Source organism: Natator depressus, chromosome 12 (assembly GCF_965152275.1).
Source record: "Natator depressus isolate rNatDep1 chromosome 12, rNatDep2.hap1, whole genome shotgun sequence".
In the NCBI taxonomy this organism is placed as follows: domain Eukaryota; kingdom Metazoa; phylum Chordata; order Testudines; family Cheloniidae; genus Natator; species Natator depressus.
In genome coordinates, this window is record NC_134245.1 from 4893595 (window position 1) to 4919190 (window position 25596).

The 25596-nt window shown below is 50.8% G+C and overlaps 1 protein-coding gene across 1 annotated transcript in view; it reads left to right on the plus strand.

The window, feature by feature from the left end:
* Positions 1–2038: 2038 nt before the first annotated feature.
* NRN1L (neuritin 1 like) overlaps positions 2039–25596 on the plus strand; it is a 34311-nt gene continuing 10753 nt past the window's right edge. Inside the window, exon 1 of the mRNA XM_074969061.1 lies at positions 2039–2185. Within this exon, the coding sequence (XP_074825162.1) occupies positions 2125–2185 (61 nt within the window). The 5' untranslated portion in view covers positions 2039–2124. The remainder of the gene's footprint in view (positions 2186–25596) is intronic.

Consider the following 25596-nt stretch of genomic DNA (forward strand, 5'->3'; position numbering starts at 1 on the left):
TGTAGGCAGACAGATAGAAATGTAGCAGCTGCAGCATTATGAACAGGGATAGATAGATATTCACAGTCATGAGAATGGGAGCCCTGAGTGTCTGCAGCTTCTTCTTGATAATAAAAAGCACAAGGGTTTGCTGTTGCAAGGCTATCTCACTAATGAGCGTATAGATAAGCAGATCTTGAAAAGATTTTGCTAATTTTGAAACCAACAAAAGCTAATGAGTAGGTGGTCTTAGGTGTGTGAATCTTTGTATAGTGAAAATAATTGGTTAGTGTTTTGCATAGCTATGCTTGGAGTAAAATAATTAGTTATGACATAGATAAGAGAAACCCTCATGTTAACTATGTAATGAGGGTCAGGAAACAAGCATGTTGGACTTTTACTCTAGGATACAGCTCAAGACCAAAGCTGCTAGGATTTTTAACCCCTGCATGACTAGACTGTGTGGAAGCCAGAGTCCCAGATGAGATCAGACCCTGACTGCCCATTGGGAAACATCAGTCTGCTTTATTGGAAGTGGTCAGCATTAGATGCTTGGCATGTGTATTCTCAATTGCTAATAAATACATGTTTAAGAAAATTTACTGTGTGATAAAGACTCCTTTATTGAGACAAGGTCCCGTTAATTTATAGAGAGCCATTGTACCCTGAGGGGGAGGAAAGAGCCCTAAATTGTGTGGGTAACTGTGCCAGTAAACAGCTGGAGAAAGCTCACTACCTGAGTGTGTGTTCTTTACCAAAAAAAAAATCAGTGAAAAAGTTAATAATGTTGACATTTACACTGTCATCCTTAAGTTTCAGAGTTAACGTTTAAGAGGAATAAGAACATTTCACACCTCCTTTTTTCAGGCGGTCAGCAAATGCTGCATTAATTTCCTTCCCAGCATGACTTTCAAACGCAGACACTTTGTATTTTGTTAATGAAAGCTTAGATTTGGGAGCACCGTTCTGCAACAAATCGCACAGCCATGGAACTGGCTTGCCCAGCTCAGCCCATGCATGAATGCCGCAGTAGTGCCTGGAGGGAGAAGGTGCTGTGCTTCATTTCTCCATACATTGAAGTTAAAGCACCAGAGTAATCCACCACCACTTGCCACATTTCCCTTTGCTGCCAGGATCTGACTCAAGCCCTTGCGAAGTGCAGTGAGACAGCATGCAAAATGCTAGAGAAATCCCGAATTCACTTCTCATCCAAGTCAAGGCTCCTAAAGTTTAACCAGCTTTCTTGAATGTCAAGTGTGAGAAGCAAAAGCCATATCCTCCCTGTGACAGATACGGCAATTTGGTTTGTGGATCATTGTGGGCCAGGGATTGTATGTAATTCCAGGGGGTGGGGTTGACCACAGCCCTCTGGGGGCTAACAACAGGGGCAGGTAATTAGGTAAATTACCCTGGTTGATGGGGCCTATGTGTTAATGGCTCTAGAACAATTCCATAAACTCTGCCCTGACCCCTGCTTAATAGACAAAAATCCCAGAGCTGTAACGGTCTCTGGGAAATGAGCTGACCATGATGTGGACAGTTGGCCTGGGCTTGATGGAAAACCGAATAGGATCAGAGGACAGGGATCAGGCTGAAGCCGAGACCCACCCCAGGGAGCAGTGGGGGGTGAGTAGGTAAATTCACTCAGGTTGTATTGTAACCCCCCTCCCAGCCCCAGAATCTCCGGCCTCAGAGGCCAGCAGACAAACGAAGGACTTTGGGACCCATAGCTAGGTTTAACCAGAGAGGGCCTTCTGCCCAAGGGGGCCCCGGTCCTTGGGAGGAGCTGGACGGACTGACACCTGCCAGAGCCACCGGCTGGGAGGACCTCGGGTAGGGTGACTAGCAGGGGGGCGGCGCAGGGGCTTTGATCGTTTGGAACCTGGCTCCCCGGTGCTGTCCCCGTCGCGGGAGATGCGCCTGCTTGGAAGGGTCCGGGTGGCTCCCCGGGGGGGCCAGAGCCCCGCGGCGGAGGGGCAGGGCCGGGGAGCCGCGCTGGAGACGTGAAGCCCCGTGGGCGCCATGGGGCGGGGCGAGGGGCCGGCTGGGGGCGGGGACCCGCCCGGGGCGCTCAGAGGAGGCTGCCGGCTGCTCGGAGCCGGGCGCACGGGGCGGGCGGGGTTCGGGCACCGGGCACCGGGCACCATGGGCAGCGGCCGCTGGAAGCTGCCCGCTTGGCTGGGGACGCTGCTGCTGCTGCACGTGGGTGAGTCCCCGGCCGGGCGGCGGGCTGGGGCCGGCCACCTGGGGCCCCCGGGCGTTGGGGCTGGGCTGACCGCGGTCGGGTCCGCTCAAGCTGGGAGTCGGGGCGCAGCCGGGAGCCCCCGGGCCCGAGGGCGGCAGCAGCTGCAGCAGGGCTGGGCTGTGCGGACCGGGGGGGACCCCTTGCGGGGAGCGGTGCCCGCTGCCGGGGGGAGCGGTGCCCGCCCAGGGTCTCCCCGCGGGGTCGCCGGGCCGGGCTGGGGGGCTGCGAGCGGGGGACTTTCCTGGCTTCCCCGGAACCAACTGGCGGCTTCGAGCGGGTGCGAGCGCCCCGGGGTTTGCCTCTGGCTCGTGTCCGGCTCTGGAGCTGGCGGCTCTGAGCGCCGGAGAAACCAGGGGCCTCCCGGTCACTCTGCTCCCCTGGGGCCCCGCCCCGGCACGGGGGGTGACCCTGGGCTGATGCTGCCTCCCAGCATGGTCCGTCCCCTCTGGGGTCCCAGCCCCCCAGGCGGCCCGGGGTCCCTGGGTGGGTTTTTCCCAGCTGGAGCAGTGGTGTGCGGCCCCGCGGTTGTCTGCCGGGATCTCATGCTCTAGCCCAGTGGCTCTCAACCTTTCCAGACGACTGTCGTCCCGTCCCCCCCCAACTTTCGGGAGTTTGATTTGTCTTGCCTACCCCCAAGTTTCACCTCACTTAAAAACTACTTGTTTAGGCAATCAGACATCAAAGTACAGAAGTGTCGCAGCCCCCGTTACTGACAAGTGGCTGACTCTCTCCTTTGTACCATGTCCTTATTAAAATAAATCCATTGGAACAGAACTATTGCACTTGCAGTTCAGTGTATGGTATACAGAGCAGTGTGAACAAGTCATTGCCTGTCTGAGATTTTAGTTTGTGCTGACTTCGCTGGTGCTTTTTATGTAGCCGGTTGTAAAACCAGGCCAATCTCTAGATGAGTTGATGCACCCCCTGGAAGACTGCTGAGTGCCCCAGGGGTATGTGTACCCCTGGTTGAGACCCGCTGCTCTAGCCCAGCGCTGCAGTGTCTGGATTGAAACCTGCTTTGTAACAAAACACTTTCCCCTTGGGCTTCAGAACAAACAAGGGATTCTTGTAGCTTTACACTTCTGAGGCCAGCAGAGCCCAGAGGCGGACAGGTCAGCACCCCATTGCGCTAGGTGCTGCACCAAGGGGAGGAAAGGGACAGTCCCTGCCCCCCTAGGAGCTTCCAGGCTAGGCTGACACGGCCCCTTTCCAAGGCACCCTGCACAGGGAAACCTAGCCTTGTCCCTTTCTGCTGCTTTCTGATGGAGAAATAAAGGCTGATATTTGATGGGTTATTTGTCCTGCCTTAGAGACAAGGTGGGTGAGGTACTGTCTTTTATTGGACCAATTTCAGTGGATGAGAGAGACAGACAAGCTTTGAGCTACGCGAACAGAGGTTGGTCCAATAAGAGCGATTACCTCCCCCACCTTGTCTCTAATATCCTGGAACTGACATGGCTACAATCCCATTTAGAGGCAACCTGACTTGCCTTGGAGGGCTGGACAAGGAGCTTTCTCAGCCCTTCGCTGAAAGGGCGGCGTGAGGTTGTGGCTTTAACCAAGGAGCTTTTCTCCTAAATGTTGGCTGGGGATTGGCATTAAATGAACTTTAACCAGAACAAGAAGCTCCAAACAGACTGAATGAAAAATCCCTTCCCCTCTCAATGAACCTGGTTTCCCTTCCTTGGTATTTCTGACTCCGCCTTCCACTTCTCCAGGGAAAAGGGGAGGGGGGGGGTTAATGTAAAAAGACGGAACTGTGTGCACCTGGCCTCTATCCGTTATTTCGTGTTTATTTCAGGGCCTTCTTTATCCAGAGAGGGAGGGAAAGGGCCCAAACCTCCTTCACAGGTCCCTTTAATCCCGATGGCCCATCTCCTATTCCCAGAGGAGGCTTGTAGGAAACGGCCCACTAAAAGGCCAGAGTTTAGTTGCTGGAGGCTCTCTTTGTAAAGTTTGGCCCAGGAAGGAGACGGACTTTGTTGTTCCCACAGTGGGAATGTTGTCCGCTCCTGAGGGCGTTCTCCCTGCTTTGAGAGGGACGTCGGGCTTGCTTTGCCCTACTGAAGGGGCTGCGTAATGCAGGAGGCTGCAGGGCTGGTCTGTGGGAAGATTGCTTTGCGTGGCGATAAGTAGATCTTATTACGGGTGGATTATTTGTTGAACATTCAGGAGGTCTTATTCCTGGTAAGCATATTAAAAATACAAATAAAAATACCACGTTTGTCAGGCGGCCATTCCTGGCCAGAGCTAGGGAGGAGGGCAGGATTAAGGGGCAGGGAGAGTCTTGGGCAGCTTCTCCTACTCTGGCACTCTGTTTGCCCTCTCTGCTGGACAAGGTAACTGACCTGCGAGGTTCCTGACATGGGGAACATCTCAAAGATGCAGACTGTGGCAAATGGCATGTCCTAATTCGTTCAGCAATGGTCATGTGAGTTGGAACATAACTTGTGTGTGCGAGAGGGGGTCTCCTGGCCTCCCAGCTCATGAACACGCACGAATCCCTGACGTGACCATTGCCTGCTTCTGCCTCCTACTGGAGTGGTTGTATTCAGGTTTCTTTGTGTGTTGTTTTTCTCCCTTTCCACCGATGCTGGGAGCCAGGATGACAGACAAGAGGAATTGGAATCTGCTCATTTATTAGCATAACTTTGATCTCGTTGGTACTACTGAAACCTCGGGGGATGAGTCCCATGATGGGAATATTCAAATCAGTGGAAGAATCAAGTGCGCAAAGGGGAAGGGGCGTGGCACTCTGTGTCCAAAATGGCATTACCTGTTTCAGAGTCACTGATAACTCAGAAGAAAATGATCTTGAATGCTTACAGATCAATGTCCAAACAGATAAAGCACAAGATGGGGTATTTGGCGTCTGCTGCAGATGCCCAATATCACACTAGGGAACAGGATGACCGGCTCCTTACGCACCTATCTACAACGTGTAGGAAAAGACGCTGCATGATCATGGACCACTTCGATCTGACTGACGCACGCTGGAGGTCTCATGCTGCTAGTAGTAAAATATCCTTGGAATTTCTAAATATTCTAGATGACAATTTCCTAACTCTCCAAGTGTTGCATCCAACACGGGGGAATTCTGTAGTAGACTTCTTCTTGACAGATAAAGAGAAACTGATCACAGAACTAAAAACGAATGGGAGCTTAGGTACATGTGACCATGATTTGATCACATTTATAATGCAAAAATAGAATAAAGTCCAGATGAGTGATATATACTTGGTGCTTTCAAAAGCTCAAATTACAGGGCCGAAAACAATTTGTGAGCCCAATCAGCTGAGAGGAAGAATTTAATCAGAAAAAAATGTCCATGATCATTGGGAGTGGTTTAAGAACGCTTTGCTAGATGCCCCCAAAGCCCCAATCGAGGAATAAGACCATATTCGTTAAACTGACCTGGTTCAGAGGGGAAGTGAAGACCGCTATGAAGAAAAGAAATCGTATATAACAAACGCAAGAAAAGGGAAGCTGATAATGAGTATAAGTCAGAAGCTTGGAATTGTAGAAAATTGATAAGGGAAACAAAGGGATTTTAGATTAAAAAACTAGAGTAACATAAAATTAACATGGCCCACATTAAATGTATTAAAAGATGGCTGACAGAAAGGTCTCAAAATGTAATTGTAAATGGGGAATCCTCATCAAGTGGCGTGTTTCTAGGAGGGTCCTTAAGAGACCAGTTCTTAGCCCTATGCTATTTAAAATGTTTATTAATGAACTGGAAGAAAACATAAAATCAGCACTGATAAAATTTGCAGATGATACAAAAATTGGGGATGTGGTAAATAATGAAGAGGACAGGTCGCTGATACAGAGAGATATGGATTGCTTGATAAGCTGGATGCAAGCAAACAACGTGTGTTTTAATATGGCTAAATGTAAATTTATACATTTAGGAACAAAGAATGTAGCTATACTTACAGAATGGGGAAGTCTATCCTGGGAAGCAGTGACTTTGAAAAACATTTGGGGGTCGTGGTGGATAATCAGCTGAACGTGAGCTCCCAGTGTGACCCTGTAGCCGAAAGGACTAATGCGACCCTGGGATGGATAAATGGGATGGCTGAGTGGGAACAGAGAGGTTATTTTACCTCTGTGTTTGGCACTGGTGCAACCGCTGCTAGAATTCTGTGTCCCGTTCTGGTGCCAAACAACTGAAGAAGGATGTTGATAAATTGGAGAGGGGTCAGAGAAGAGCCACGAGATTGATTAAAGGATCAGAAACCTGCCTTGTTGTGGTAGTCAAGGAGCTCAATCTATCTAGCTTAACAAAGAAAAGTGGAGGGCTGACTTGATCCCAGTTTGTAAGTAACTACACGGGGAACCAATAGTTAATAATGGGTCTTCAGTCCAGCAGAGAGTCTAACACGAGCCAATGGCTGGAAGTTGAAGCTAGACAAATTCAGACTGGAAAGAAGGTATAAATTTTTAACGGTGAGAATAATTCACTATTGGAACAACTTAGCAAGGGTTGTGGTGGATTCTCTATCGGTGACAATTCTTCAATCAAGATGGGCTGTTCTAGGGATGATTTTGGGGCAGGCCTTTGGCCTGTGCGATACATGACGACAGACTAGATGATCACAATGGTCCCTTCTGCCCTTGGAATCATCTCCCTGAACCACCCTCCCGCCGTCTGCTCCCGTTGCTGTGTTGTCCGGTCACAGTGCTGTAGCTTGGCCCAAATGAGAGTTCTGAAGACCAGTCATCTCCTGGTTGCTTTCCCTAGGGCATGTGGCCACTCTCCACCCCAGTGCCTTTTGGTTCATGCCCTTCCCATGCAAGTCTGAGACTCCTTTAAACACAAGGTGGGTGCAAACTCCTGAGCTTTCCCCAAGAGGCTTGGGGCCAGCTGGCTGAACTGGGTGAGAGAATTCACGTTTCCAAGTGTCGAGGGAAGATGGCTGCTTGGCCACCAGTGTTATCTGGAAGTGTGAAAGGTCTGAGTTGTTTTGCTCTATGGAGTCTTCTTTGTGGGCCAGGATGGAGTTGGATTGAGTTACCCCAGGACAGGGGCGGGGGAGAGTCTAGCGTGCAGTCTGGTTTGTTTTGCATGTCCAGGAGAGAGCGCCCCTGGACAGCCCAATGGCTTGTGAGGAGGAGCTTTTATGCCCTCAGCAGGGACGTTGCTATGGGGCAGCCCCGGTGCCGACTGGGTTTGGGATCAGTTTGCAGGCAGAGGAGAGAGGCAGGAGCAGAGGATGTGCTGACATCTGGTCATGGGGCCAGGACAAGATGGCTGCCTTGGCTTGAGGGTTAACCAGTGTGAGCCCCTCACCTAGGGCATGGCAGTGGCTTGGGACTTCCGACAAATATGCTGCTTCTCCTGAGGTGTGTCCTGGCCTGTGCCTCACTCGGGCCCTGCCTGCCCTGAGGCAGCTCCCCAGGCAGCCAGGTCCTGAGCCCTCTTCCCTACTCGGCCGCTGTGTGCCACCCCCCCCCCCGCCCCCTGGAGCTCTGGATCTCGCAGGCCTGGCTTCCTTTGTCCCCTTCCTGGCCCAAGAGCTGCCTTGCACCCCAGCAGCTTTTCTGGGGCCAAGGGCTGAGCCGTTCTGCCCATCCATGTGGAGACAAGGGCTGGTTAGGACAACGTCACACCCCCTGCGGAAAGATCTCAGCATGCTCCTGATCTTTTCCTTTGGGGGTGGTGGTGGTTTAGATGAAAACAACAACGCTTGCTTGGAGCTTGTCATAGATATAAACGGAAGGGTAACCACCTTTCTGTATACAGTGCTATAAAATCCCTCCTGGCCAGAGGCAAAACCTTTTCACCCGTAAAGGGTTAAGAAGCTAAGGTAACCTCGCTGGCACCTGACCCAAAATGGCCAATGAGGGGACAAGATTCTTTCAAATGGCTGGTAAAATAAGCTGTGCTGGAGGGAATGTAGATTCCTGTTTTTGTGTCTTTTTGTAACTTAAGGTTTTGCCTAGAGGGATTCTCTATGTTTTGAATCTGATTACCCTGTAAGGTATTTACCATCCTGATTTTACAGAGGTGATTCTTTTACTTTTTCTTCTATTAAAATTCTTCTTTTAAGAACCTGATTGCTTTTTCATTGTTCTTAAGATCCAAGGGTTTGGGTCTGTGTTCACCTGTACAAATTGGTGAGGATTCTTATCAAGCCCTCCCCAGGAAAGGGGGTGTAGGGCCTGGGGGGGATATTTGGGGGGAAGATGTCTCCAAGTGGGCTCCTTCCCTGTCCTTTGTTTAAACGCTTGGTGGTGGCACCATAGGGGTCAAGGACAAGGCAAAGTGTGTACCTTGGGGAAGTTTTTAACCTAAGCTGGTAGAATAAGCTTAGGGGGTCTTTCGTGCAGGTCCCCACATCTGTACCCTAGAGTTCAGAGTGGGGAAGGAACCTTGACATGGTGGCAGAGCGGTGGGATCATTTTGAGATCGTTTTGAACCAGAAGCACAGCAGGATTTTAAAGGGTTTTGTAAAAGGTGATTGCAGCTGTAGATTCTATGTCTCTGCCTGGGGGACAGAGCAGCAGGCATAACAAAAGGATTTTTCTGTAGGCTGAGAACAGCTTTCAGAGAAAATAGGTATCAGGTTACAGCACAGCAAAATTTTACAAGCCAGGTTTTTTTTTCTTTCTAACTCTCAGGTATAGCTAGCTTAAAAACAGAGAGGTTAGAATGACAGAAAGCAATAATCAACAGAAGCTGGAATTAGCCAGATTTGGGGCTGAGGAAAAACAAAAGGAACATGAAAGATGGGTAGAACTCAGACAGGTGGAGATGGATGTACAAGCAGCCAAAGAAAAAGAAAGGGAGGCTGCCCACCGGAGAGAAATGGTGGCAAAGGAAAAAGAACTGGAGGAGAAGGAAAAAGAGAGGAAGCATGCACTGGAGATGGAGAAGGCAAAGGCTCAGCAGAATATACCGAATAACCCGAACAATCCTTACCCAACAATCCACAAATGGGAGCGACTATGTCCACAGTATGATGAATCCAGTGATATTGCTGAACATTTTCTCACCTTTGAGAGACTGTGCACACTCCATAAAATTCCTGAAGCTCACAAGGTGACCAAATTGGTCGCAAAATTGACTGGAAGAGCTCTGGACATATTCAATAAGATGCCTAGTGATGAGGCTTCTGACTATAATAAATTCAAGGATTTGGTTTTAAAGCAATTTCACGTTACACCTGAAACTTACCAAGTAAAAATTTAGAGCCCTTAAGAGAGGACCTGAACTAAATAATGTGGCGCTTATAAACCAGATGAAGAATGTTAGATAAATGGGTCAAAGGAAGCGGTGTAACTAGCTTTGAAGGAATGTGTGATTCAGAGCAATTCCTGAATATGTCCAAGGAGGATATAAAACAGTGTTTATGGGATAAGAAAACGGACTCAGCAGAAAGTCTTGCTGCTTATGCTGATTGATACGAGCAGTCCCAGACCACCAGAGAGGTGGGACAAACCGGAACAAAACGGGTGGAGGGAGGAGAGAGAAACAACCCTGGTCGCAGTTGGAGCAGATACCAGAAGGGACACCCTCAGACCACACCCTACTACCGGGGGCAGCCCAAGGCCCCAACTACACCCCAAGGAACGCTCCAGACACCTTATCGTCCCACCACACCGTTCTCCAGCAACCCACCTCGCCCCAGTGACCCGTCAGCTGGACGATGTTTTAAATGTAACGAGCCGGGGCATGTAAAGGCCAACTGCCCCAAGAACCCCAACAGATTACAGTCCATTGCACCAGAATCACACCAGAGGTCCTCAGGCCCAGATGCCTCCCAGATACCCTCAGAGTGGAGGGAAACTGTGAGTGTGGGCGGGAAGAAGGTCACCGTGTGGAGGGACACCGGAGCCCAAGTGCTGGCTATGCATGCTTCCTTAGTGGACCCCAATTTAATCGACCCAGTGGTCCAAGTGACGATTCAACCCTTCAAGTCAAACTCTTTTGACTTGCCTACAGTCAAGTTGCCGGTCCAGGAGAAGGGCTGGTCAGGAACATGGACTTTTGCAGTCTATGATGATTATCCCATCCCCATGCTGTTGCGGGAAGACTTGGCCAATCATGTAAAGCTAGCCAAGAGGGTGGGAATGGTCACCTGCAGCCAGGCTAAGCAAGCTGTCATGCCTAGCTCTGTTCTGGAGACTTCTACCAGGACTCGGTCAGGGGTGATGGAACTGGACCCCAGGCCAACGTCTGCAACAGCAGTAGTGGATCCAGTCCCAGAGACCCAGACGGAGCCAGTCCCAGAACCGGAACTGGCGGAACAACCATCACCAGACCCATTGCCAGCACTGAATCCAGTACTTGCAACCCCAACACCAGAGGGCCCCACCGAACCTGAACCGGCAGCAGCCCATAACCCTACACAAGAGGCTCAGCCAGAGCCTGAACCCCAACACAGTGCACCAGTGGAGAGCGGTTCACAGTTCACGGAAACAGCCCCATCCCCTACATCGCTTCCAGAGGGACCAAGCCCAGGTCCACAATCTAATGAGGAACTGATGTCTCCAGCATCAAGGGAACAGTTCCAGACCAAACAGGAAGCAGATGAAAGCCTCCAGAGAGCTTGGACGGTGACACGGAGCAACCCACCGCCTCTCAGCTCTTCTAATCGATCCAGGTTTGTTGTAGAAAGAGGACTTTTATACAAGGAAACTCTTTCTGGTGGACACCAGGAAGACTGGCATCCTCAGAGACAGTTGGTAGTTCCAACTAAGTACCGGGTCAAGCTCTTAAGCTTAGTCTATGATTATCCTAGTGGCCATGCTGGGGTGAACAGAACCAAAGACCATTTGGGAAAGTCATTCCACTGGGAGGGAATGGGCAAGGATGTTTCTACCTATGTCCGGTCTTGTGAGGTATGCCAAAGAGTGGGAAAACCCCAAGACCAGCTCAAAGCCCCTCTTCAGCCACTCCCCATCATTGAGGTTCCATTTCAGTGAGTAGCTGCGGATATTCTGGGTCCTTTTCTGAAAAAGACACCCAGAGGGAAGCAGTACATACTGATTTTCATGGATTTTGCCACCCGATGGCCGGAAGCAGTAGATCTAAGCAACTCTAGGGCTAAAAGTGTGTGCCAGGCACTAGCAGACATTTTTGCCAGGGTAGGTTGGCCCTCCGACATCCTTACAGATGCAGGAACTAATTTCCAGGCAGGAACCATGGAAAGCCTTTGGGAAGCTCATGGGGTGAATCACTTGGTTGCCACTCCTTACCATCATCAAACAAATGGTTTGTTTGAGAATTTTAATGGAACTTTGGGGGCCATGATATGTACGTTTATAAATGAGCACTCCAATGATTGGGACCTAGTGTTGCAGCAGTTGCTCTTTGCCTACAGAGCTGTATCACATCCCAGTTTAGGGTTTTCACCATTTTAACTTGTGTATGGCCTAGAGGTTAAGGGGCCATTACAGTTGGTGAAGCAGCAATGGGAGGGATTTACACCTTCTCCAGGAACTAACATTCTGGACTTTGTAACCAACCTACAAAACACCCTCCGAACCTCTCTAGCCCTTGCTAAAGAAAACCTACAGGATGCTCAAAAAGAGCAAAAAGCCTGGTATGATAAACATGCCAGAGAGCGTTCCTTCAAAGTAGGGGACCAGGTCATGGTCTTAAAGGCGCTCCAGGCCCGTAAAATGGAAACGTCGTGGGAAGGGCCATTCACGGTCCAGGAGCACCTGGGAGCTGTTAATTATCTCCTAGCATTCCCCACCTCCAACAGAAAGCCTAAGGTATACCATATTAATTCTCTAAAGCCCTTTTATTTCAGAGAATTAAAGGTTTGTCAGTTTACAGCCCAGGGAGGAGATGACTCTGCGTGACCTGAAGGTGTCTACTATGCAGGGAAAAGTGCTGGTGGCGTGGAAGAGGTGAATCTCTCCATGACCCTTGGGAATATGCAGCGACAGCAGATCAAGGAGCTGTGCACTAGCTACGTGCCGACATTCTCACCCACCCCAGGACTGACTGAACAGGCATACCACTTCATTGACACACGTAATGCTCACCCAATTAGAGCCCCACCTTACCAGGTGTCTCCTCAAGCTAAAACTGCTATAGAACGGGAGATCCAGGAAAGGCTACAGATGGGTGTAATCCGCCCCTCTGGCAGTGCATGGGCATCTCCAATGGTTCTAGTTTCCAAACCAGATGGGGAGATACGTTTTTGCATGGACTACCGTAAGCTAAATGCTGTAACTCGCCCAGACAACTATCCAATGCCACGCACAGATGAACTATTAGAGAAACTGGGATGGGCCCAGTTCATCTCGACCTTGAACTTAACCAAGGGGTATTGGCAGGTACTGCTAGATGAATCCGCCAAGGAAAGGTCGGCCTTCATCACACATGTCAGGCTGTATGAATTTAATGTGCTCCCTTTCAGACTGGGGAATGCACCCGCCACCTTCCAAAAACTTGTAGATGGTCATCCTAGCAGATGATAGAACGAGGACTAATGGTCTCAAATTACAGTGGGGGAGGTTTAGGTTGGATATTAGGAGGGTGGTGAAACACTGAAATGCGTTACCTAGGGAGGTGGTGGAATCTCCTTCCTTAGAAGTTTTTAAGGTCAGGCTTGAGAAAGCCCTGGCTGGGATGATTTAGTTGGGGATTGGCCCTGCTTTGAGCAGGGTGTTGGACTAGATGACCTCCTGAGGTCCCTTCCAACCCTGATATTCTATTATTCTACGATTGGGAGAATATGCAGTCACCTACCTTGACGATATTGCCATATTTTCGGGCTCCTGGGCAGAACACCTGGAATTTCTACGAAAAGTCTTCGAGCGCATAAGGGAGGCTGGACTAACTGTTAAGGCTAAGAAGTGTCTAATAGGCCTAAACAGAGTGACTTACGTTGGACACCAGGTGGGTCAAGGAACTATCAACCCCCTACAGGCCAAAGTGGATGCTATCCAAAAGCAGCCTGTCCCAAAGACAAAGAAACAGGTCCAATCCTTCTTAGGCTTGGCCGGTTATTACAGACGATTTGTACCGCAATACAGCCAAATTGCCACCCCACTGACAGACCTAACCAAAAAGAAACAGCCAAATGCCGTTCAGTGGACCGAAGAGTGTCAGAAGGCCTTTAACAAGCTTAAAGCGACACTCATGTCTGACCCTGTACTAAGGGCCCCAGACTTTGACAAACTGTTCCTAGTAACCACAGATGCGTCCGAATGTGGTATGGGAGCAGTCTTAATGCAGGCAGGACCGGATTAAGAATTCTACCCTCTTGTGTTTCTCAGCAAGAAGCTATCTGAGAGGGAAAGCCACTGGTCAGTCAGTGAAAAGGAATGTTACGCCATTGTCTACGCTCTGGAAAAGCTACGCCCATACGTTTGGGGATGGCGTTTCCACCTGCAAACCGACCATGCTGCACTTAAGTGGCTTCATACCGCCAAGGGAAATAATAAACTTATTGAGTTTAGCTCTCCAGGATTTTGATTTCGACATCCAGCACATCTCAGGAGCTTCTAACAAAGTGGCTGATGCACTCTCCCGTGAAAGTTTCCCAGAATCAACTGGTCCAAATCGTCCTTGAGATGTGGGAAATATTGTTAGTCTTTATACAGTTAGAAGTATATTTTAGAGATGCATGTGTCTTATTAATTCTGTTTTCTGCTAGAGCTCCAGGAAGAAATCACAGCCAGTGTTTCACCCTATCTGCGATATGGGGGGCATCTCATAAATATAAAGGGAAGGGTAACCACCTTTCTGTATACAGTGCTATAAAATCCCTCCTGGCCAGGAGGGATAACCCTTTCACCCATAAAGGGTTAAGAAGCAAAGGTAACCCCGCTGGCACCTGACCCAAAATGGCCAATGAGGGGACAAGATTCTTTCAAATCTAGAGTGTGGGGAACAAAGGGTTTGGTCTGTCTGTGTGATGCTTTTGCCGGGAACGGATCTGGAATGCAGCCTCAGAACTCCTGTTAAGTTAGTAAGTAATCTAGCTAGAAATGCGTTAGATTTCCTTTTGTTTAATGGCTGGTAAAATAACCTGTGCTGAATGGAATGTAGATTCCTGTTTTTGTGTCTTTTTGTAACTTTAGGTTTTGCCTAGAGGGATTCTCTAAGTTTTGAATCTCATTACCCTGTAAGGTATTTTCCATCCTGATTTTACAGAGGTGGTTCTTTTACCTTTTCTTTAATTAAAATTCTTCTTTTAAAAACCTGATTTATTTTTCATTGTTCTTAAGATCCAAAGGTTTGGGTCTGTGCTCACCTGTACAAATTGGTGAGGATTCTTATCAAGCCCTCCCCAGGAAAGGGGGTGTAGGGCTTGGGGGGGGGGGATATTTGGGGGGAAGAAGTCTCCAAGTGGTCTCTTTCCCTGTTCTTTGTTTAAACGCTTGGTGGTGGCAGCATAGGGTTCAAGGACAAGGCAAAGTTTGTACCTTGGGGAAGCTTTTAACCTAAGCTGGTAAGAATAAGCTTAGGGGGTCTTTCGTGCAGGTCCCCACATCTGTCATCCTAGAGTTCAGAGTGGGGAAGGAACCTTGACAGAGCCAATGTGTGATTTTCCCCCCCCCCACTCCCCACAACATCGATGGGGCCTTTCCTCAGGCACAGACCTGTGCAGGACCCATGTGGGTGGGATGGGGGGGAGGTTTGTGCCCCTGGGTTGCTGACTCTGTGCTGAATGAAGCAGGACTTTGCTGGAGCTTTCCTTCCTCTGGGAATCATCCAGTGCTTGGCTTTGCTTGGAGGAAGAGAAACATGGCAGCATTAGGGGCTCTTAGTGAATGGGGCAAGGGTAGGGCAGTTGGAGTTAGGGGCTGGCCGGTCCCCAGGAGAGCAGGGGCTAGGAGAAGCAGCTGGTGAGGTTTGCAGGGGGACTCTGTTTTTGTGGCTTAAGTGTCTTGCTCACAGAGTGCCAAGATCTCAATAGCCCAGCCTGTGCCTTGCTGCAGGGCAGTGAGCTGTGGTGCCTGCAGGGACCCAGCTTAGGTTTGGTAGCTTTTTCTGAATCCAGCTCCCTGGGGTGCTGTCAAAACCTGGCTTTGGTCACCTGAACTCTGAGCAGATTTTCCATTGCAATTTTATTGTAGGGGGGAAAAGTCAGCACCCCTCCTTCTCCCTTTCCCCTCCTGATTGCCCCATCCCGGTGCACAGCTCCATCCCCCCCCGCTTTCCCCTCCCAATCTCCCCCGCCCCCTCAATCTCCCATCAGGTTTGCTGTGACGTTCCCCAACCTGAGAGAACGGTGCTGTTTTAGTGGGCCGAGGGAGAACCCAGAATCGCCCCGGCAGAAGTGTCTCGGGGCTGAAACCCGGCACCCAGGCTGTGAGCCACGTTCCATACAGGCTTATTCCTCAGAGACTGAAAGGCACATGTTGTCCACCTTGGAAAGGTGAAGACCTGCAAGTCCCAAGCTGCTACCTGGTTAGTCCTCCTCCCATTCTACTGTACCTGCCCTAAGGTGCTGACAGTTTTCCCACCTTAGTGCCTTTGCCAACTTCCCACTGGTTAGGAAGTTGAGACTGAGCCGGGTCTGGATGTGTTAAAAGCTGCTCCGTTGACTCTTATCTGGCTGGAGAGGAAGGGTGAGGGCTAAAACCTTAAACAATTCTGGATTGACTCTTGGTGCTGCTTCCCGGGACTCTGCTTCCATGCTTTGCTGCTGTTCTGATGCAGTGGGCTGGGAGGGGATGTGATCTCCTGCATGGACGGGTGTGGGTGCAAACCTGGATCTTCCACTGTAAATGTTGGAGACAGGGAAAGAACTGAACTGAGTTTCAGCCTCTTTTTCCTGTTCCGGGTTCCCTTGGTGCTCTTTGTGTTTGGGCTCAGTCATGTGGGTTAAGCAAGGGAAAGATTGCACAGCTTTTCTCAGTCACTTCTCGGTTTCTCCCCTTGTGTGGCTCCAGGTCTTTATTGGTAGTTAGATGGAGTCAGTTTTCCATGGTGGCCATAGCTGCTGCATCAGCAGCTCGTGATCTGCCCTGTCCCTCCGAACCTCCCTCAGTTCCTTTTGTGACTCTAGTGTCTCTCGGTCCTTGGTTTTCTTTGAGTCAGCGATTCCCAGGCCAGAGAGGACGCTCATGACCATCTAGTCTGACCTCCTGTATAGCACAGGCCAGAGACCTGCCCCACAATCATTCCTAGAGCAGATCCTTGAGAAAAACAGCCAAGCTTGAAAATTGTCAGTGATGGAGAATCCACCACAACCCCTGTAAATTGTTCTAGTGGTTAATTACTCTCACCATTAAAAATTGACACTTTATTTCCAGTCTGAATTTGTCTAGCTTCAACTTCCAGCCATTGGCTCATGTTAGACCTTTTTCTGCCAGACTGAAGAGCCCATTATTAAATGTTTATTCCCCAAGTAGGTACATAAAACTGTGATCAAGTCACCCCATGTCTTTGTTAAGCTAAATAGATGGAGCTCCTTGAGTCTATCACTCTAGGGCAGGTTTTCCAATCCTTTAATTATTTGCATGGCTCTTCTCTGAACCCTCTTCAGTTTATCAACATCCTTCTTCAGTTGTTCAGCACCAGAGCTGGACACAGGGTTCCAGCAGCGGTCACACCAATGCTAGATCAGAGGTCAAATAACAGCTCTACCGCTGTACCTGGCTGATGCATCCCAGGGTGGCATGAGCTCTGTTGGCCAGAGCCTCACACTGGAGCTCACATTCAGCTGATCATCCACTCCCATCCCCAAATCTTTCAGATATGGCTGACGTTCTTTGTTCCTAAATGTACACATTGACACTTAGCCATATTAAAATGCATATTGTTTGTTTGTGTGCAGTTTACCAAGTGATCCAGATCGCTCTGTCCGTGACCTGCCCTGTTCATTATTGTCCACTCCCCCAGTTTGTGTGTCAGCTGCAAACTTTATCAGTGATGATTTTGTTTTCTTTCCGGTCATTAATAAAACTGTTAAATAGCGTAGAGGCAAGAACTGATCTCTGCACAACCCCACTAGAAACACACCCGCTCGATGATGATTCCCATTTACAATTACATTTTGAGACCTTCAGTCTGCCAGATTTTTATCCATTTAACGTGGGCCATGTTAATTTTATATTGGTCTAGTTTTTTAATCAGAATGTCATACGGTCTCAAATCAAACACCTTCTCTAAATATATTACACCAACACTATTGCCTTTATCAACTGAACTTGTAATGCCATAAGAAAAATATCAAGTTAATCTGGCAGGATTTATTTTCCATAAAGCCATGTTGATTGGCACTAATTATATTACCTTCCTTTAATTCTTTATTAATTGAGTCCCATATTAGCTGCTCCATTATCTTGACCAGGATCGATGTCAGACCTGAGACTGGCACAGCATTAGCTTTCTTTCAGCTGTCTGGATCAGCATCACCCTCGTGCTCAGTGTGACCTGCTGATGGAGAAGCCTGGACGCAGGTGGAGAGAGTCTTCCTGAGAGGTCCAGCAAGCATCTTTGGGAAGCTGGGGCATCCATCGCCCGCCACCTTTTCAGTCAACCACCCAACCATAAGGCTGATGGTGACTTCAGACACCTCTTGACCTCTCACAATGCGCTTTAGGACTGCTGGCAGTTGCTGCTTTCTCAGTGAGGTTTAAGCAGAGTACTGAGCCCCCGGATGTCTGAGCAAATGGCAAAGGCTTCACGGCCAGACTGTTCTCTGCATTCCTGACTGGTATTGTCAGCGTGTTTTCAGTTGCGGAATCAACAGCGTTAAGTAGGAATGTCTTTTTCTCTGCATGGGATGCCAGTAGTCGTCACTTCCCAGCTTCAGCCAGTCCTTGTGCATTAATAGCAACGTTAATTATTTTTTAGTTTGCTTTTAATCTTTCCTCCAGTTTCTCACAGCATTGAGGAGTGAGTTGAGATCTGTCTGGAGGAGGATATCCAGGACAGAGTGCTTGAGGCGTTTCTCTGTCTTGTTCTTTGTGCTGTTTTAAAGGTTGCCTTTAGAATAAAAGGCCCCAACTGTGTCATGAAGTTCAAATCTTTGTTTTCACTTCTGACCCCACAGCCGCCAATTGATCTCTGCCATTTTGGGGGTGAAAAGCATACAGAACTCCTGAAACACACTGGTGCTGGAGAGCTACTTGAAGGCATGGAGCAAAGGCCAGAGTCTCAGGGACACGTTTTGATGACTGCCTTGAAAATCTCACTTGCAGGGTCACCAAACTCATCCATATTCTGCTTTCGCTTCAGAAAGCAAAGATTCAGTCCAAGGCACATTTGATCTTGGAGGAGCCAAAAAGCCTAATTTTAGCAGATTGGAGTGAGTGTGGATCCTTTTGCTCCTGCTCCATGGTGGTTCCTGGAGGTGACTACATTTTGCCTTCAAGGAATGAGCTGCTGTCACTGGCTTGGTTTGTCCTCCGTTTCCTACCACTCCTTTCGACTTCAGCCAGGCTGAGGCTGGTGAATTCATTGGTAATCACTAGATGCTGATTGGCTGTTTGATCACAGCATTCACACGGACTGTTGTTAGGATGAAATAGGCCAACGAGTGACTGTCCAGCCAGGTTTGTGTAGAACTGCACTATCCGATTCCTGGCCACCTTCCAGATCCTAACAAACCAAGCCCCTCTTGTGGTTCACAACTCCACCCTCTGCCCCCCACTTTTCAACAGCCAGGTGATTCCCTGCACTTGCCCCTCTCTCCAGTGGCTCCACCCATCCCCTTCCTCTGGGCTTCCCAGTAGTTTTGTAATCCCCTTCTTACCAGGAGAGGCCTCGAGCCCCTTGCTTTTCTCATCACTTCCCGCTGAACTCTTCCAATCAGTTAACTTCCATTCACAAAATGAAGTACGCCCCTGTTCCTAGTGTTCAGCCCTTTCAGATGCTCGGTCTAGTCATGGCAATGCTCTGGGGGGCTGCTCACACCGTGAGAACCTGGAAAAAGTCTCCAAGAATCCATGGCGGCTGTTTTTCATTCTGGGCCCCTCTGGTGTCACATGAGGACAGGGGTAAGGCGGTTCGTGTGTCTGCCTGGGCATCTCCAGCCCTTAGCCTCGTCGGCTGCTTTGAAGGTCAGAAGCTTCACTCGGCATGGCAAGTTTGCGAGGGCCTGGGTGAGGATCAGTGGGGTTTTGCCAGGCGTCGCTGATGAGGAGACTCTGTCCTGCCACCATCTGTGTGTCTGTGTGGGGATTTCATGTGGACCAGTGACCCTCTGGTCTCCCCCGCCAGCCCTGAGAGAGGCACCCGCGAGGCCCTTTGGGTTCTCTGTTCACCCCATTTTGTCTTTGCATTGCTCAGAGTCTGTCCTCGGCTTGGAGAGCGAAGGACAGTGGCAGGCACTGGGGTAGCTGATTCGGTGGTGCCCCAGTGCAGCTCTAGGAGGCGCTGTTCTGCAGTGGGAGAGGGTCTTGGAGGAGCTGTGAGATTGTGATAAATCTGCAGGCACTTAAGAGTCCGGGTGTTAATCCAGTATCCTGGCCATGGGCCAGCTGGATTGATGCCATTTTTCTGGCCTACAGTGTCCCCCTCCTCTCCTGCCTGAAACTGCTGGGCTGGGTTGTCTGCTCTGCCCCAAGGTGGCCGGCCGTGGCGGGCGATTCCTGCCCTGCCATGTGCTTTGTGGAGGAAGGCCCCGAGACTTCGCCTTCTGTTCCAGCAGTGACGGGAGGAAGCCCTGCAGAGGGAGACCCTGAGTCCTTTCCTCTCGGGAGGACAAATCAGGAGCTGTCTCGCTGACTCTGCTTGTTGCTAAACCTGCAGGGGCCTGTCTGCGCTGTTTGGAAAAGTCACTTTAAGTTTTAAAAAACAAATAAAACTGCAGCCCCTCCCTGCCGCTTTTGGGTTAACGTACTTCCCAGGTGGGTTCGCAGCTGGGGTAGTGACTGGTTTGTGGTGTGTTGAATGCTGTTGGCTGGGAAGGGATGGGCACCTGCCTGTCCCCGCTCTTGGTGGTCCCCATTCGGCTGGAGCATAGCTGTGCCAAGAGCACCCCTGGGAGATGAACCTCTCCAAGCCACGTCTGAGCATGGTCTAGGCCTGGGATTCATCAGCTGCTAGCTCCCCCTTCTCTCCACGCAGCAGGTTCCTCCCCCTTGTCCACGGGCAGCAGTTCCATTTGGAACTGGGTGGGTGCGTCTGGGGTCCCGGCTGGGAGCGGGGGGCACTGTCCTGGCTGGGGGCTCTCTGTGCAGGGCTGAGACAGCTGGGCAGGCTCCGCCCAGCTCTGCCCAAGGGTTATTCTTGGATCCTTTATCCCGGCTGGTTGAGTAGCAAGTCCTTGGAGTGATATTTGGCTCCTGTTTGACTGATTAATGCCAAGGCCAGCAGAGGGCTTCACTCCGGCTTTGCAGGGCCCTAACTCCTCTGGCTTAGGCTGGCATCTGGCAGGGCTGGACCTGCTCAGCAGTCAGGGCTCCAGGACCCGCTGCAGGGAATGTTCCCGCTGGGTGCTCAGGACAGCCCCAGGGCTGTGAGGTCGCTGCACCTCTTGGCTGGCCCAGACAGGATGGGGGAAGCAGAGGAGGGTCGTGGTGATCAAGGATCCAGTTCTCTAGGGCTTCCCATCTCGAACCTGCCCTGTAGGTTACAGACGCTCCCCTACTTTCCCAGCTCCTTTAACAGCCCCTCCCTGCGCTTTGAGTCTCTGCGTCTGGTACCCGAGGCCAGCCGTTCATTCAGCACAGCCGCAGGGCAGACCCTAGGCGTGCTGTAGCCTAAGTACCAGGTGCTTCTCCAGGCTCTCTTCCGGCAGGCCGGAGGAGCTACCTTCAACTACTCTCCTTCCCCTGTGAATGTGCAGAGGGCTCGCTCTGTCTGGCAGAGAAATCCCAGTGTGGATTTCAGTGCCACCTGTCCTCCACTTGCAGGTGACCTGGGACCCTGTTCCTGCATGAGTGACCTTTTGCTGGGTGTCTGTTCACTCTCCCCAGGAGGATCGCAATGGAAGTGACAGCATCGTCTGCAGCTCTCAGCCTTCCCGGGGCAGTGCCATGTGACAGGCCCCTGCTGTCATCTCGTTAGTTACCATTATTGTACTTCATGGCAGCTTTTCCCCTCTTCTCTAACCAGATCCCCATCCCTTTTTCTGGCCGCTGATGAAGGGGGAAGCTCCAGCATCCCACTGGCACTCAGCCAGGTCTGGGCGCCTCCATATGCACTGCGGGTAATGGCAGGCCAAGAACGTGACCCAGGTCTTCTGTTTCTCTGACACCTGACGCAGCAGGTGTGAGCCACCGGTGGCTGTTCAACGTTCGTGTTGGCCTCTAGGAACTCTGTGTCCTGGCCCGGGACAGTGCCACACTGGAGAAAACGTACCACGTCTCTCTGTAGGCACCCGCGAGGCCCTTTGGGTTCTCTGTTCACCCCATTTTGTCTTTGCATTGCTCAGAGTCTGTCCTCGGCTTGGAGAGCGAAGGACAGTGGCAGGCACTGGGGTAGCTGATTCGGTGGTGCCCCAGTGCAGCTCTAGGAGGCGCTGTTCTGCAGTGGGAGAGGGTCTTGGAGGAGCTGTGAGATTGTGATAAATCTGCAGGCACTTAAGAGTCCGGGTGTTAATCCAGTATCCTGGCCATGGGCCAGCTGGATTGATGCCATTTTTCTGGCCTACAGTGTCCCCCTCCTCTCCTGCCTGAAACTGCTGGGCTGGGTTGTCTGCTCTGCCCCAAGGTGGCCGGCCGTGGCGGGCGATTCCTGCCCTGCCATGTGCTTTGTGGAGGAAGGCCCCGAGACTTCGCCTTCTGTTCCAGCAGTGACGGGAGGAAGCCCTGCAGAGGGAGACCCTGAGTCCTTTCCTCTCGGGAGGACAAATCAGGAGCTGTCTCGCTGACTCTGCTTGTTGCTAAACCTGCAGGGGCCTGTCTGCGCTGTTTGGAAAAGTCACTTTAAGTTTTAAAAAACAAATAAAACTGCAGCCCCTCCCTGCCGCTTTCGGGTTAACGTACTTCCCAGGTGGGTTCGCAGCTGGGGTAGCGACTGGTTTGTGGTGTGTTGAATGCTGTTGTCTGGGAAGGGATGGGCACCTGCCCGTCCCCGCTCTTGGTGGTCCCCAAGGCCCCGCAGAGCAGGGAATTGGGGGATGGTGGGGGTGAGGACAGCAGAGCACAGCTTTGTGGGCCTCTGATCTGCCCCCGGTGCAGGTTTGCCACGTGGGGCGCAGAGGGGACCCAGGGCGCCCAGCACCTGAGGCCTGAAAACGCAGCCACACGAGTGTGTCCTGGCTAGGTGTAGAGCCACCGTGGAGCGCGGCTGCCGCTGGCACCCCAGAGATGTTCCAAGCTCTTCTGAGCCAAGGGGCCTTGGAAATATTCTGGTTAATTGACCTGCCGCCAAGCCACACATGTGTGACATTGACAAACGAGCACTCCATTGCTGCCGAGTGGGGGGCGTGTGCCGCCCTCTGGGCGGGACGCAGGACCATGACTCTCAGCACACTGTCCCGTCTAGTGGCTGTCGTCCCTCCCCCCCCCCCGCCCCCCAGCCACACTCCCAGGGTGGGTGCGCCTGGGAGGGGGCTCTGCATTGACCCTGCCGCGCAAGGTGCTAGCTGCAGCTCACCCGCCCCCTGCCCTTGCACGGGTCCTGTGGGCCAGGCGGGCTCCAGCCCTGGGCATGTCAGCCTGTTGGTTCCCTGAAGGACGTGCCCCTGCTGGCTGGGCTGGTGGGTGAATCATTTGCCCGGCTGACACTGTTTCTGCCAGGAACCCTCTGGGCGGCTTTTGCCTGCTGGGGGTGGATGTCAGCACAGCTGCCCCCGCCCCTACTCCAAGCGCTGTTGGGATCCACTGGTCTGCCAGGGCAGGCAGGGTGAGCCGAGTCCAATGGCAGGGATATCAAAGTGTGCTAGACAGAGGGCAGCTCCCGTCGTGCCCCCCGGAAACCTCCCCAGAGCCAAGCCTGGGCTGCTGGCTGCATCTCCCTTCTGTGGTTACCCCAGCCCTTAGCCTGCATTCCTGCTCTCCAGGGCTCCTAGCCCCGTGGAGCGGGCACCTCCTGGGCTGATGCCCAGGCCAAGTGAGAACTTGGAGTGGAAGGGCCTGTTGGGTCCCATCAGGCCCTTCCCAGGGGCTAGTGCAGGATTGTTCCTCTTCTGCAGTGTGGCGAGGCTCCTACCCCTCCCAGGAGGTAGTGCCAAACCTGGTGTTTCTCTCTCCAAGCTGGGAAATAGCCGCTGCTATTGGCTCTGGACCTTCCCGAGCCTGCCCTGGCTCCTAGCCCTCTGCCCTGGCACCAAGACTGTCCCTCCATGGTGCTAGCACCTTTCTGCTGTTTGGCTGAGCTGCTCAAGGGTCTTGGCCTTGCTTCCTGTTATGCAGGCTCCCCAATCCCTGCCGCTGTACGGTGAGGGTGAACATAAGAATGGCCAGACTGGATCAGACCAGTGGTCCATCTAGCCCAGCTTCCTGTCTTCCAACAGTGGCCAATGCCAGGTGCTCCAGAGGGAATGAACAGAACAGGGAATCATCCAGTGATCCATCCCCTGTCATCCCTTCCCAGCTTCTGGCAAACAGAGGCTGGGGACCCCATCCCGACTAATAGCCATTGATGGACCTATCCTCCATGAACTTATCTAGTTCCTTTTTGAACCCTGTTATAGTCTTGGCCTTCACAACGTCCTCTGGCAACGAGTTCCACAGGTTGACTGTGTTGTGTGAAGAAATACTTCCTTTTGTTTCTTTTAAGCCTGCTGGCTATTAATTTAATTTGGTGACCCCTAGTTCTTTTGTTATGGTAAGGAGTAAATAACACTTCCTTAGTTACTTTCGCCACACCAGTCATGATTTTATAGACCTCTATCATATCCCCCCCTTAGTCGTCTCTTTTCCAAGCTTAAAAGTCCCAGTCTTATTAATCTCTCCTCCTATGGAAGCTGTTCCATACCCTGTTCCATTTTTGTTGCCTTTTTCTGTACCTTTTCCAGTTCCAATGTATCTTTTTTTGAGATGGGTAGACCACATCTGCACGCAGTATTCAAGATGTGGGCATACCATGGATTTATACAATGTCATTATGATATTTTCTGTCTTATTAGCTATCCGTTTCCTAATGGTTCCTAACATTCTGTTCGTTTTTTGACTGCCGCTGCACATTGACTGCAGTTTTCAGATAACTATTCACAATGATTCCAAGATCCCTTTCTTGAGTGGAAACAGCTAATTCAGACCCCATCATTTTATATGTATAGTTGGGATTATATTTTCCAATGTGCATTACTTTGCATTTATCAACACTGAATTTCATCTGCCATTTTGTTGCCCAGTCAGCTAGTCTTGAGAGATTTCTTTGTAACTCTTCGCAGTCAGCTTTTGACTTATGTGTCTTGAATAGTTTTTTTGTATCATCTGCAAACTTTGCCTCACTGTTTACCCCTTTTTCCAGATCATTTATGAATATGTTGAAGAGCACTGGTCCCAGAACAGACCCCTGGGGGACACCACTGTTTACCTCTCTCCATTCTGAAAACTGACCATTTATTCCTACCCTTTGTTTCCTATCTTTTAACCAGTTAATGATCCATGAGAGGATCTTCCCTCTTATCTCATGACTGCTTACTTTGTTTAAGAGGGTGAGGGACCTTATCAAAGGCTTTTTGAAATTCTGTGTACATGATATCTATTGGATCCCCCTTGTCCACATGTTTTTTATCCCCGCAAAGAATTCTATTAGATTGGTGAGGCATGATTTCTCTTTGCAAAAACCATGTTGACTCTTCCCCAGCAAACCATGTTCATCTGTGTGTCTGAGAATTCTTTTTTTACTATAGTTTCAACCAATTTCCCTGGTACGGAAATTAGGCTTACCGGCCTGTAATTGCTGGGATCATCTCTGGAGCCTTATGTGTAATAGGTGTCACATTAGCTGTTCTCCAGTCATCTGGTACAGAAATGATTTAAGTGACAGGTTACAGACTACAGTTATCAGAGTAGCAGCCGTGTTAGTCTGTATTCGCAAAAAGAACAGGAGGACTTGTGGCACCTTAGAGACTAACCAATTTATTTGGGCATGAGCTTTCGTGAGCTACAGCTCACTTCATCAGAATGCTCACGAAAGCTCATGCTTCTACCGACACTTCAAGCTGGGACGGTTCCTTAGGTTTGTTACCCAGAAAGAATGGCTCAGGTTTGGGAATCTCCCTCACCTCCTCAGCTGTGAAGACCGATGCAAAGAATGGCAGAGGGGAGCATGGCCCTAGGTGCCCATGCAGAGCACATGCTGTGTCATTGTCAGCCCCTCCAGAGGCCGCTGATGCAAGGCCCTGTTTACATGCTGCCCTGAGCCCCAGGAGGCTTGATGCCAGGCGCCAGCTTGGCTGAGGAGCTGAGGCACTGCATCTGTGAGAGCTGCCAGCCCAGCTGCTTCCTGGAAGGGGCCAGGGCCATGTGCCCTCTTGGGGACGGGTGGGGGGCACCTACAGGGGAGCTGGGAACTGAGCTCAGTGTGGGGAGCAGACCAGGGTGTA